The sequence below is a fragment of the Podarcis muralis genome, chromosome 13 (assembly GCF_964188315.1).
Source record: "Podarcis muralis chromosome 13, rPodMur119.hap1.1, whole genome shotgun sequence".
Classification (NCBI taxonomy): Eukaryota; Metazoa; Chordata; class Lepidosauria; order Squamata; family Lacertidae; genus Podarcis; species Podarcis muralis.
The window spans coordinates 5039449-5052495 of NC_135667.1; the positions used below are offsets into that span (position 1 = coordinate 5039449).

Here is a 13047-nt window from a genome sequence, read left to right on the forward strand (position 1 = left end):
TCATTTCAGGGATGGTGTCCAGAAGGGAGCGAGCCTCTGTCCGTGTGCGTGCATGGCTCTCACCTCTCTGCTTCTCTCTCTCTCCGGACATCCTTGCAGCCCACGGTGAAGTATGACAGCCAGCCACGCTTCATCACGTCCACAGGGGGCACGCTGCACATGTATCAGCTGGAAGGCCTGAACTGGCTGCGGTTCTCCTGGGCCCAGAGCACAGACACCATTCTGGCAGATGAGATGGGCCTCGGCAAGACGATCCAGACCATTGTCTTCTTGTACTCGCTCTACAGGGAGGTAAGCCAGGAGTGGTGGCCTGGGCATGTTCACTTTCTTTTCCATTGTCCAAAGTATGTGTCTCTCTCTCCCTCCCCCCCACTGCCCCTGCCTCCTGTGGAAACCTAACATTTACATGTCATTGCATGGCCCTTTCCTTATGCTATGACCCAGGACTTCTGAATTAGTTCTCTTCCTTTTCTGATCATGCGCCTTCCCAAGTGTTACAAAGAAAGTGCTGGCTTCCTGTCCTAAAAGCTCACAGTCTAAAGGTAGAGGAAGGAGAACAGGGGTATACATGGGGCAGAGGGGGGAAATGGGTTATACAGTGGACACTCGGGATGCGAATGTGATCCGTGTGGGAGGCATGTTCGCGACCCACGCGTCTGCGCATGCGCGGGTTGCGATTTGGTGCTTCTGCACATGCGCAAGTGCTGAAACCCGGAAGTAACCGTTCCAGTACTTCTGGGTTCGGCGAGGTGCGCAACCCGAAATCACACAATCTGAAGCGTCTGTAACCCGAGGTATGACTGTAAACCTTCCAGTGAAACTCTCCCACGTACTCCAGACCCCTTGTGTCTTTCCAAGAAAGAAAGCCAATAAAGTTGCTTTTGCCAACGTTGTCTTTGTTTACCCAGTTCCACCTTTCAAAGCAACTAAAAGTGCCCCCATACTCCTCTTGAGCCCCCATTCCCTGTTTGCCTAGCCCCTCTCCCCGTCTGAGATGGAATGGAAGAGATTCTCTTTGCTTCCTACCTCAGGCCCATCCATTCACTTCCACTGTTCTCCAACCAGATTGAAGCCACCGACTATTCTCCTCCAATCTGCTTTGGATGCCATAAAGCAAGTTTCCTGCCACTTGTTACTTCCCTCAAAACCTCCGCCTTAGCTCTCATTTTATTTGGGGTTTCCCTTCAGGGTTTCTGAAGGGAGACGGGCCTCGTTTGGAGTTTGGCCTCCCTGCTCTCCCAAGCTTCTCCCCTTTGGGGTTTCCTCATGGGTGAGTGTTCTGGAGCTGAATTATTTCTGCAGGATCCTACCCGTCAGCATGAGCTAGACCTCAAGTGCTCCCTCCCTGCTGTCCTCCTCTGCCCCAACCACCTCCTGTCTTGACCTCCTCATGGCAGCCTCCCAATCAGTGCCTGCCTTGCCAAGACATATTGCTGAAGTACTAGAGCCGCAGGCTTTTCTGAAAGGTGGCGGGGCAAGGGAAAGCCCTTTGCTTAAGCGAGCAGCTGAGTTGCTGTCTGCTCCAACTGCTGTTCCCGCACCTTGAGTGGGGCAGATCCTGCCACGTTGCCCCAGATTCTTTCCCCCATAACAGAAATAATCTGGCAGCAGGCAGCCCTCCTCCACAAAAGAAAAGGTGCACATTTAATCTCTGTTGTAGGGCAGCTTCCTTGTTGGTGATGACGTGGGAAGCACACAATGTGCATGTGCTTCTCTGAACACGAGCGTGAATGCATCTGGGAAACCTGATGGGGCCAGATTTCCCAGATACATGCAAATTTGCGTGCGACATCTGCTGATTACCTGCTCCATGTGGGAAGCATCCGTGTTGTGCTGGTGCTTCCTACCGCGTTCATAACGTGTGGAGCCATCGCCAGCCTTGCCTTGTGTGGTGTAGATTATATGTCTTTTGGGCACTGACCATATGAGGCCTCCGTGTTCTGTATGCCGCCTAGCACAGGGTTGGTGCTGAATGAACGCCTGTTAGGAGGAGTGCATCAGCCCCAGGCAAAGGGTCCTTCTGTGAACAGCTGTTACTTCTGTATGAACAGCTGCTGTGACTGGCTGCGTGTCAGTGATCCCAGCAGAGCCACAGGAGAACCTTGCTCATTCTGGCAGCCAGCGTTTTATGAATGGATTTCTCTTTGCCTAGCTGAGCCCCTGGGAGCCAAAAGCAAAGAGCCTGAGAATTGCTGCATCAGGCTGAGTCAGGGCTGGGAGCTGCCGGTGGCCTCTTTTGACTCCTCCCGAGCTGCAGACAGGAAAGTTCCTTCTAGTTCACATGTGATTTCATGCTCTTCCTCTTTTCTCCCCCCCCCCCCCCCAGGGCCACACCAAAGGGCCTTTCCTGGTCAGTGCTCCGCTGTCCACCATCATCAACTGGGAACGAGAATTTCAGATGTGGGCGCCCAATTTCTATGTGGTGACCTACACAGGGGATAAAGACAGCCGCTCCATCATCCGCGAGAATGAGTTTTCTTTTGAGGACAACGCCATGAAGGGTGGAAAGAAGGCCTTTAAAATGAAGGCAAGTGCAGTGGGGGTTTCCCCCCACCTTACAGCAAAAGCAGCGCTGACTCTGCAGCTTCCCATGGGCCTCATATTGATTGTGGTCAATACAATTTTGCTCCCCACCAAACTTTGAGGCAGAAGGCAGCTTGTTAACCCCTTCGCTTCCAAGCCCCACAATGCTGCCTGCCAGCTTGCCTTTCAAATGCACAAGAGCTCCGAACTCTTCCCCCATCAAGGAGAACCGCATTCAGTGGTGCCATGGAGCAGATGGTGGCTATACGTATATTTTCCACACCTTCTGTATTTCTCCTTTTTGTTTTCAGAGAGAAGCTCAGGTGAAATTTCACGTCCTCCTTACCTCCTATGAGCTTGTCACCATTGACCAGGCTGCCTTGGCTTCCATCCGGTGGGCCTGTCTTGTTGTGGATGAAGCTCACCGACTCAAAAACAACCAGTCCAAGGTGAGGAGAGCTGTGTGGTGGTGAAGCCTGAGCTGGCTTGTCCTGGATAAATGCCAGGATTTGGGACTCATCTGTGGTGGGTGAGGGTGTAGGAAGGTGGAGGGAGGGAAGAAGGTTTCTCTGATGCATGTACTGCTCTTGCTTTCAGTTCTTCAGGGTGTTAAACGGTTATAAGATCGACCACAAACTGCTGCTCACTGGGACTCCTTTGCAAAACAACTTGGAGGAGCTGTTCCACCTGCTGAATTTCCTCACTCCTGAGAGATTCAAGTATGGCTAATTTTGTGCTTCCTTCCCCTTTGATGTGGAGACCTGTTAATCAGAGAGCTGGAGGGGCTTAATCTTAACTTCTCTCCTATTTGTCATTGACACACTGGCGTGTTTGTCATCTACCTTCAGACTGGGGTCCCTGTCCACAGTTTCCCCTCTCCTTTCCAGGTTTGCATCCACCAGGAACCTTTTCATCCAGTGCATAGCTAGCCTGAACAAAGGGTGGAGTTTCTACCTAATCTTCCACCCAACTGGAACTTGGTAGAACAGAGGGGCTGAGTCCTTCCACTCTAATCACAGAAGGCCTTTGGATAAGTTCAGCCTTCATAAGCATGAGGAGGGCCTGGTGAGCCAGTTGACATAAAAAGACTTAGCTGAATGTGAAAGGACAAGCGAATAGCAGATCTCTAGATAACCAGTTCTTAATTGTCCTTCATGCCAGCATTATAAGACCTAGTGCCTAACAGCTGATCCCAAAATGTGGTGGGCCATCTGCCTCACAGCACAGCTCTAGTGTGAATGTTATACAGAAAGCGGTTTGGAAAACCTATAAAAGAGGAGCATTTGGGCATCTGAAAATGTATATCTGGAGGGATGGCTCCCTCTGCTGACCAGACATGCACACTGCTGCCAATCTGGCATCTTGGTCACTCCCAAGTGAAACTTAGTGTGACTTCTGGTGGCCACAAGGGATTTCCGTTTGTCTGAAGCAGATGTCTAGTGATGGGGGGCGGGCTCCTCCCATCAACACTGGAAGCTGGACTTGTAGAGGCTTCAAGCTCTTTCCAGGGTGGGTGGAGAGGGCCAGGTTACATTTTCACGTTTTTGCCCTTTGTTAACTGAGCAACCTCAGCTGCTCTTGCCTCTCCAAGGCTTAGCGAAACTAAAAGAGACGGCTTCTTTCTTACCTCTTTCATTGACTTTAGGGCTGGAAAGATTTTTATTTGGTTTGTTGGTGTCTTTTACCCCGAGACTTGCAAAGGAACTACAAAGCATTAAGTGCTCCCTCCCCTTCACGTCTGTGGATTTGTTATTTCTTTCTACCTACCAACTAAAGATCCTGCCTTCCCAGCCGTCAAATTTGACACATTAACACCACATAAATTATCCACTTTTATTTATTTATTTAATTTAAAATACGTTTAGTCACTTTTCTGGACAAGAGCCTTATCATCAAAATTAAAACCTTAAAAATTAGTGCACAGTTTAAAACTTTAAATAATTAAAAAATAATAATACAGTGGTACCTGTAGAACATCCCTGTTTATGAATGATTTGGTTTACAAACTCCGCAAAACTGGAAGTAGTGTCCCAGTTTGCGAACTTTACTTGGTCTAAGAATGGAATTCGAACGGTGGAAGGGCACTGGCGGCGGGAAGCCTCATTAGGGAAAGCGTGCCTCGGTTTAAGAACAGTTTCGGTTTAAGAACAGACTTCCGGAATGGATCAAGTTCGTAAACCAAGGTACCACTGTGCTATATGTCAGCACACTTGACAAGTTTCCACCTGCCACCCAAAATGAATAAGACTTAGTCTAATTCAGTTATCACCCAGGTAATTATTATCGTGCCTTAGAGAGCAGTTGTATACCACCCTTCATCTGCACATCTCAGGGTGGTCCACAAGCTAAAAATGCAATATACTGTAAAAGCACAAAATACATGACAAAAACAAGAACAGAAAACCCCAACCAATAACCCCCCTCCCCTCCCACAAACTCATTTAAAAGGAGTATAGGATGTTAATCGACCCAAGGCCTTGTTGAAGAGGAACCTGGTGCCTAAAGGTGTATAATGAAGGCGTCAGCCAAATCTCCCTGGTTCTTCAATTCCGTTTGCCCAGCCAATTTCTCCCTAGAAAATCCACTTTGTATTGCTGCTTGTCTTGATTTAGTGCTAAAGAATGGGTTTTTCCGGGGAATGTGGTGAGGTAAAGGCAAAACCACTTGGATCCATGCCTAGAAAGCACAGGACAAGCAGAAAACTGCTTGGACCTATGCTTTCTAGGCACAGGAAATGTGGGCAAGCCGTCCCTGTCTGAAACCCTGGAGAGCCACTGCTGCCAGCCAGTGTAGACAGTACTGCAGGGGTCGGCTTCTATATACTGTCTGCAATCACAAAATATTTTAGGGTGGGTCACAAAATTTAAATGAATAAAGAAAATGCAATTTAAAACCAATTTACTTTTTATGATCCTACTTCCACTCCACAAGCCATTGTTTTAAGGAAGCTGGGGGGAGCATGACTTGGTCAGAACTGGGGGGAGTTGAAGGATGGGGCTTTCATTTCATTAAGGGTGCCCTCCCTTCGTTTGCCTGCCCTAATTTGAGCACTAGGCTTGGGGGAATCTTTGTGACAGATCCTCCTTCAGATACTTCCCCCAGCCCCAAATCCCTTCCTTTCCCTTGCTTGTGTGCAGCATTTTGTTGGCCTGAAATATCCCCAGAGGTGTACACGTAACAGCTTCTGTCTCTTTCCCACAGCAACCTGGAAGGCTTCCTGGAGGAGTTTGCTGACATCTCCAAGGAGGACCAAATAAAAAAACTCCATGACCTCCTGGGACCCCATATGCTGCGCCGCCTCAAGGCTGACGTCTTCAAGAACATGCCGGCCAAGACAGAGCTCATTGTCCGGGTGGAGCTCAGCCCCATGCAGAAGTATGGGCAGGATTGGGGGAGGAGAGGCGGTATGGGGGACTGTCCTTTCCATGCAGAGTGCCAGGGTGGTGGCAGATATATGACCTGGACTCTAGTGGGGTGGGGGCACTGTGGTATGGATTTACAAGTGGCAGTGATGGCTCTTGGATCAGGGAGGGGAGACCCAGTGAAACAGAATTTGGGGGTGGGGAGCAGGTCTGGTCAGGATGGAGGAGAGTCAAGGTCCTTAGGTTCTCTGCAAGAATAGTTACATCCTGGGGAGGGAGCAGTAGACCAAAGCATGCCGGAACCCAAGACTCTGGTCTCCTTTCCTCCAGATTGTTGGGAGGGCGAATGGGAAAAGACAACTCATTGAATGTTAAATGTACTGTATTTCTCTCCCTCCCTTTTTGGTAAAAATCTGGCAGATACTTCTGTACGTAGAGGGGTCATAGAGTCTCTCTCATGCTACTCTTTTTGTCCTCCTGCTGTTCCCATTCCCCCTCCCCCCCCAATCAGGAAATACTATAAATATATCTTGACCCGCAACTTTGAAGCTTTGAACTCCCGTGGTGGCGGTAACCAGGTGTCCTTGCTCAACATAATGATGGACCTGAAGAAATGCTGCAACCACCCCTACCTCTTCCCTGTTGCTGCGATGGTATGTCTTGCATTGCCCAGCCGGCTGGCAGGGGCCTGTGCAGGGCCAGGGCAGCTCTCTCCAGCTGGAAGGAGTGAGCTCATGTTGTGGAGCAGGGATAGGTTTCCTTTGGCAGGCAAACTGGCCCACCTCCTCAGTTAGCCCCTGGCCTTTGCCTAATCCTCTGGCAGTAAAGAATAGACCCAGCCAGATGAAACCACCTGCATGAATGGCGACGGCTATGCTTTGTCTTGGCAGGAATCCCCCAAGTTGCCAAGCGGTGCCTATGAAGGGGGTGCTCTCATCAAGGCCTCTGGGAAACTGATGCTGTTGCAGAAGATGTTGCGGAAGCTAAAAGAGCAGGGCCACCGGGTGCTCATCTTCTCTCAGGTGAGAGTGGTTGGGGGATATATGGGGCCTTGAGCACCTGGATGCTGGTTGTGTACAGTGTTGAGGAGGATGGGATGGAGAGGAAAAAGAACAACTTGTTGTGTGTTTCTTCTCCTATGGTTGCAGCATGCAAATAATGTAATTTCATGACATAAATTTTTCCTAAATGTTAGGAAGGTGTTGGGATGCTGTTTTCTGTGACAGCATCTGTTCAGTAAGAACAAATTAGTCTCAAGTGCAGGCATGCAGTGTACAGCAAGAATGCTATTGATGAATGTGAAGGCACTATCAATCTCATTTAGGAATATGAATGCCCAGAGGTAAAAATGGGTTTTCCTCATTTTTCCAAGGTCTTCCTCCCTTCCCCCTCTTGTTTTTTTTTACAGTGGAAATTGGAAAGGAAAAGAAACCTCTCCAATGAACTATTATCTCTTTTAGGATATTGCTCTTTAAGGCAGGGTTTTAAAATATTATTTTAGCTGTACAGTACTCTTTCAAAATTGTTTCCAGTAACTTTGTACAGTAATATACAGCATTAGGAAATTGCAGTCTCTGTGTATACAGTAGATATGAACAACTCAATTCCAATTCTGTTAGGCTAAAGAAAGGCATAGAAATAAGAAGAAGTTTCCTGTTGCTTCTTGGGCTATGGAGGAGAATTTTTAGCATTATTTCTTCTTTATTCTTGATCTTGTTTATTGTGGAGGCGGTTTGTAAGCCCAAACAATTTTGCTTTCCACAGTGTTAGTGGATTCTTCATCGCACCCCCCACCCCCCGCTTCCCTAACTGAGAATTTCCAGAAGTACTAGATCTCTCGTCTCATTTATGGGTATCTTTTCTAGATGACAAAAATGCTGGACCTACTTGAGGATTTCCTTGACTATGAAGGGTACAAGTACGAACGGATTGACGGGGGCATTACGGGGGCCCTGCGACAAGAGGCAATTGATAGATTTAATGGCAAGTATGAAGGTTGAAGTATGAAGGTTGAAGTATGAAAGGGACGCGTGTGGCGCTGTGGTCTAAACCACGGAGCCCAAGGCTTGCTGATCAGAAGGTCAGCCGTTCGAATCCCTGCGACGGTGTGAGCTCCCGTTGCTTGGTCCCTGCTCCTGCCAACCTAGCAGTTCAGAAGCACATCAAAGTGCAAGTAGATAAATAGGTACCACTCCAGTGGGAAGGTAAACGGCATTTCCGTGCGCTGCTCTGGTTCACCAGAAGCGGCTTAGTCATGCTGGCCACATGACCCAGAAGCTGTACGCCGGCTCCCTCGGCCAATAAAGCGAGATGAGCGCCGCAACCCCAGAGTCAGCCACGACTGGACCTAATGGTCAGGGGTCGCTTTACCTTTACCTATGAAGGTTGTGAGAATGATGTGTGAGGGTAGAAGGTGGGGCTTGGCCTTTATGTATCATTACAGTACCGTGACCTCAATTGTCTATACAAAGGAGCCTGCCAAGGATCTCCTTCAGGTGGAGGCTCTCTCTGGATAGGGACTAGAATGAGTTGTAAGGATCCATCTACATGCCACAAGAAGAACCCCACTAGATCTTCTTGTAACAGTAAGAACAGTAAGAGTACTGTCGAACAGTAAGAGCTGTTCGACAGTGGAATTTGCTGCCAAGGAGTGTGGTGGAGTCTCCGTCTTTGGAGGTCTTTAAGCAGAGGTTTGACAACCATATGTCAGGAGTGCTCTGATGGTGTTTCCTGCTTGGCAGGGGGTTGGACTCGATGGCCCTTGTGGTCTCTTCCAACTCTATGATTCTATGAGATCAGACCAAAGGTACAGTGGTGCCTCGCAAGACGAAAAGAATCCGTTCCGCGAGTCTCTTCGTCTTGCGGTTTTTTCGTCTTGCGAAGCAAGCCCATTAGTGGATTAGCGCTATTAGCGGCTTAGCAGGCTTAGCGGATCAGCTGATTAGCGGCTTAGCGGATCAGCTGCTTAGCGGCTTAGCGGATCAGCTGTTAAGCGGCTTAGCGGATCAGCTGATAAGCGGCTTAGCGATCAGCTGTTAAGCGGCTTAGCAGATCAGCTGTTAAGCGGCTTAGCGGATCAGCTGATAAGCGGCTTAGCGGCTTGGGAAAAGGGGGGGGGGAGGAAAAAAACCCTGCAGGAACTCGCAAGACATTTTCGTCTTGCGAAGCAAGCCCATAGGAAATTCATTTTGCGAAGCACCTCCAAAACAGAAAACCCTTTCGTCTAGCGGGTTTTCCGTCTTGCGGGGCACCACTGTATATCTATTTGAGGATCCTGTCTCCCATAGTGGTCAGCCAGCTGCTGATGGGGAACCTACAAGCCGAGCGTGAGGGTCAGTTGCAACGGTCTTGTCATGGTTGAGAAGTCAGTGCCAGAATTGGCATCCAAAACTTCAGCCTTTGTCAGAGGATAGGAGTTGCAGGTGTGCCAGTAGGCCAGAGCAACACTATAGGGAATGTCCAGTAGAAGGAACAAAAAATCCTGAAACAGCAACTCCTCTTCAGCTGTCTCTGTCTCTTGCTTGGTCACGAGACAGAACAGGGATGTAGTCTGCTAATCCAGACTAGACTGCAAAAGTTGGCTGTATGTTTTCTGCCTTTCCTGGGCAGCTGAAGGGATCCAGCTCCTCAGTAATGGATGCCTTATTTACCCCACACCAGAAAGGACATTCATGGTGAATCATAGAGTTGGAAGGGACCCCCAAAGTTCATCTGGTCTAACCCCCTGTAATGAAGGAATCCCAACTAAAGCATCCATGGCAGATGGCTATCCAACCTCTGTTTAAAAACCTCCAAGGATGGAGAGTCCACAACCTCCCGAGGGAGTACATTCCACTGTCAAACAGCTCTAACTGTCAGAAAGTTATTCTTGATGTTTTGTTGGAATCTCTTGTAACTTGAAGGTTAAGAGATGTTTTTGCATAGCTTGGAGCAGGCAGCCATCGTTTTTACTTTGGAGTGACATGATATACTTGGGAATCTGGTCCCAAGCATGAAATACCTAAGCCTGACTTCTGAGTTCAGCTTTGTGTTCTGAATTTTGAGTCCAGTTCATATGTCTTACCTCCTGATTCACTCACTGAGGTCTTCGTTCTTTTCAGCCCCGGGAGCTCAGCAGTTCTGCTTCCTGCTCTCCACTCGGGCAGGTGGTTTGGGCATCAATTTGGCCACAGCAGACACAGTGATCATCTTTGATTCAGACTGGAACCCTCACAATGATATTCAGGTAGGCCCCTCTGCTCCCCTGATCATCCCCCCCCCCTTCCTCCTTATGGACTTCTGTTTTTAAGGAGGTGGCTGGTGCTGTGATGTTTTTATTGTAATGCTCTGCATGTTTTAATAAACTATATATACACTGTGTATGTGTATATATTATGTTTATTTTTATAATTGCTTTTTTCTGTGTTACTAAGCATCTAAAACATCAGGGGGAAAGGTGGGATATAAAAATAATAATAATTCTGTAGATCCACCGGAAGTTGCACATAAGAACCACTTTGAGGGTGTGGTTGTTGTTTTTTACAATCAATATATTAATTTTATGAAGTAAATAAAAAAATAAAAAAAACCTTTCTGGATCAGACCAAAGGCTGATTTTATCTATCATCCCTTTTTCACCCATTAGCCAACCAGCGGTCAACGGGTTATAGACATTCCCACAATTCGACTATGCAAGCAAAATCCTCAGCATCCCAAGAAGCTTACTTTTCATTAACACAGAGATAATTTTTAGCCAAAGTTATTTTCTGGCCACAAAGATAAGCTTGGCCATGTACCAGCAACGCCTGCTAAAATTTCTAGGCTAGAGTGAGGCTGATTTCAGTACTCCCACCCAAGGCATGGACAAATGGAATGAATAATGCAAAATCAGCAAATGCAAGGAAAGTAGTTTTCATCTACTTTATTCAGGTACCAAATTAGGCATTTTGAGATAACAGCATGAGAGAGGCCTGTATTGCAATTGACCCTGAGCCCTTGGAACAGAGTGGATAGTTAAACCTTAGCATGGTATTTGCCAAGTGATGATGGTTCTTACTCATCTGACAAACCCTCCAAACATTTTTTGTTTTTGGGTCTGTGTTTCCTGGAGTGAGGTGTAGAGGTGACCCTCCCCTCCCTCATGCAGACCCAGAGCAATCCCTCAGCAAAGGGGGGCTGTGGCTGGGTGCATTGGGGAGCCCAAGCTATGGCTTCTACCAAGCTGGCCCACAGTTACAGACCTTTGTGCTCACAGAGTGAAGACAAGGGAAGAAAATCTGATGGCAAATGTGGAGCAATGAGTTTTGCCACAGGCCTCTTTCATGTACAGGGTGTTTGGGTTAATTCTCTCTATTCCCCTTTCTCTGCGTTTACTCCCTTCCCTGCCTTCTCATGGTTTGGGTGCTATTGCAGGCCGCTTCTAGAACCAAAGTCACTAGCGCTCTCTGACATCATTGCAGATCAGCCAATGGCTAGGGACAAGTATACAGATGGGCAGCAGCCTGCTTTATCCTAAAATATCTTCAGATGTAACCATTGCTGCAAAGCAGGTCCCGTTCTTTCCCTCCCTCCCTGTTTTTAGCACACATACTTTTGACCATAGCAGCTTACCAGATGTGGAGCATAAGAAGAGCCCAGATCAATTAGCTCAAAAGCCTATCTCGTTCAGCATCTTGGTTCCTATGGTGAGAAACCCAAATCAGGACTTAAGGGCCACCATAATCCTCCCCAAGCCATTTCATCATTACCTGACTTTCTTGGGTTGTTTTTCACCCCCCAATTTTGCAGGCCTTCAGCAGAGCTCATCGCATTGGCCAGGCCAACAAGGTGATGATCTATCGCTTTGTGACACGGGCCTCTGTGGAGGAGCGTATTACGCAGGTGGCCAAGCGGAAGATGATGCTGACTCACCTGGTTGTCCGCCCAGGCCTGGGCTCCAAGTCGGGCAGCATGTCCAAGCAGGAGCTGGATGACATCCTCAAGTTTGGCACTGAGGAGCTCTTCAAGGATGAAAATGAGGGTGAGAGGATCACTGCTGTGGGTGATGCATCATGAGGCAGGCAGTTGTTTGCAATGTCCAAGGGTTGTCCCAAGTAGAATTAGTTGCAGTAGTCTAGCCTCATGTATATTAGGAGAGGAATAACTGTTGCACATTAGGAAGCTGAACAAAGGAAGCTATACTCTTTTAATCAGACAGAGCTGCTGAGCAGTGCGCTTGGCCTCTTCTGCCACCTGGGCTGCCGGGTGCACCAGCGCCATAGCATCTTGCTTTGTCGAATGATGCAGTTACCTCTTGCTGCAACCATTGCAGGGTAAAGTGTACTGTGCAGAATCAGGGTTTGGGCTGAAGGTGAAATCCGTCAATCATAAATCGCAGCATCCTTTGTGGTGAATCTGGCAGCAATCTCCCAGGTCTCAGCCTCAGTCTCCTACCCTTTGCCCCCTTTTCTTCTCCTCACCTCACTACAGGAGAGAACAAAGAGGAGGACAGCAGTGTCATCCACTATGACAACGAAGCCATTGCACGGCTGTTGGACCGTAACCAGGATGCCACCGATGATGCGGACGTCCAAAACATGAACGAGTACCTCAGCTCCTTCAAAGTGGCTCAGTACGTGGTTCGGGAGGAGGACAAGGTCAGTCGGACAAGGCAGCTGTGAGATCATGGCTGATGATTCAATAGGCAGCAAGGCTGTGCTCCAGGGCTTACAGATGAGAGGTCTTCATGTGCCTGAAGCCGTGGAGCAATGGGTGCAGAGTGTGCGGCTTCACAAGGTCGCTTGCAAAGGGTGACTGTTTTTGTGCTAGCGTGTGCATCCCAGTGACTCTGACCTTCTCTTTGCTGCCTCAGATTGAGGAGATTGAGCGGGAGATCATCAAACAAGAGGAGAATGTGGACCCTGACTACTGGGAGAAGCTGTTGCGGCACCATTATGAGCAGCAGCAGGAGGACTTGGCTCGCAACCTAGGAAAAGGGAAGCGTGTGCGCAAACAGGTCAACTACAATGATGCAGCCCAAGAGGACCAAGGTCAGCATTTCGGGGTCCCCTTGAGAGGATAGGAGTGGCCACCCGGCACTCTCAGGGCTACTGAACCTATCTCCAAACAAAATGGCCCCAGATTTTAGGGACCCTGTCCTGACCTCCCCCCCGTTCTCTTGTAATTTGAAACATGCAAATTGAGG

General features: G+C 48.4%; 1 protein-coding gene across 8 annotated transcripts in view; it reads left to right on the top strand.

Annotated features, from left to right (window-relative positions):
- CHD3 (chromodomain helicase DNA binding protein 3) overlaps positions 1–13047 on the top strand; it is a 66239-nt gene that overhangs the window by 38387 nt on the left and 14805 nt on the right. For all 8 annotated transcript variants that reach the window (XR_013390332.1, XM_077916844.1, XM_077916846.1 and 5 more), the window contains exons 14-25: positions 100–291; positions 2327–2531; positions 2839–2972; positions 3121–3242; positions 5725–5898; positions 6397–6538; positions 6776–6907; positions 7751–7868; positions 9986–10110; positions 11652–11883; positions 12333–12499; positions 12715–12892. Coding sequence is in view for 7 of the 8 variants with exons in the window: in XM_077916844.1 (XP_077772970.1) it covers positions 100–291; positions 2327–2531; positions 2839–2972; positions 3121–3242; positions 5725–5898; positions 6397–6538; positions 6776–6907; positions 7751–7868; positions 9986–10110; positions 11652–11883; positions 12333–12499; positions 12715–12892 (1921 nt within the window). In the remaining variant the exon portion in view is untranslated. The remainder of the gene's footprint in view (positions 1–99; positions 292–2326; positions 2532–2838; positions 2973–3120; positions 3243–5724; positions 5899–6396; positions 6539–6775; positions 6908–7750; positions 7869–9985; positions 10111–11651; positions 11884–12332; positions 12500–12714; positions 12893–13047) is intronic.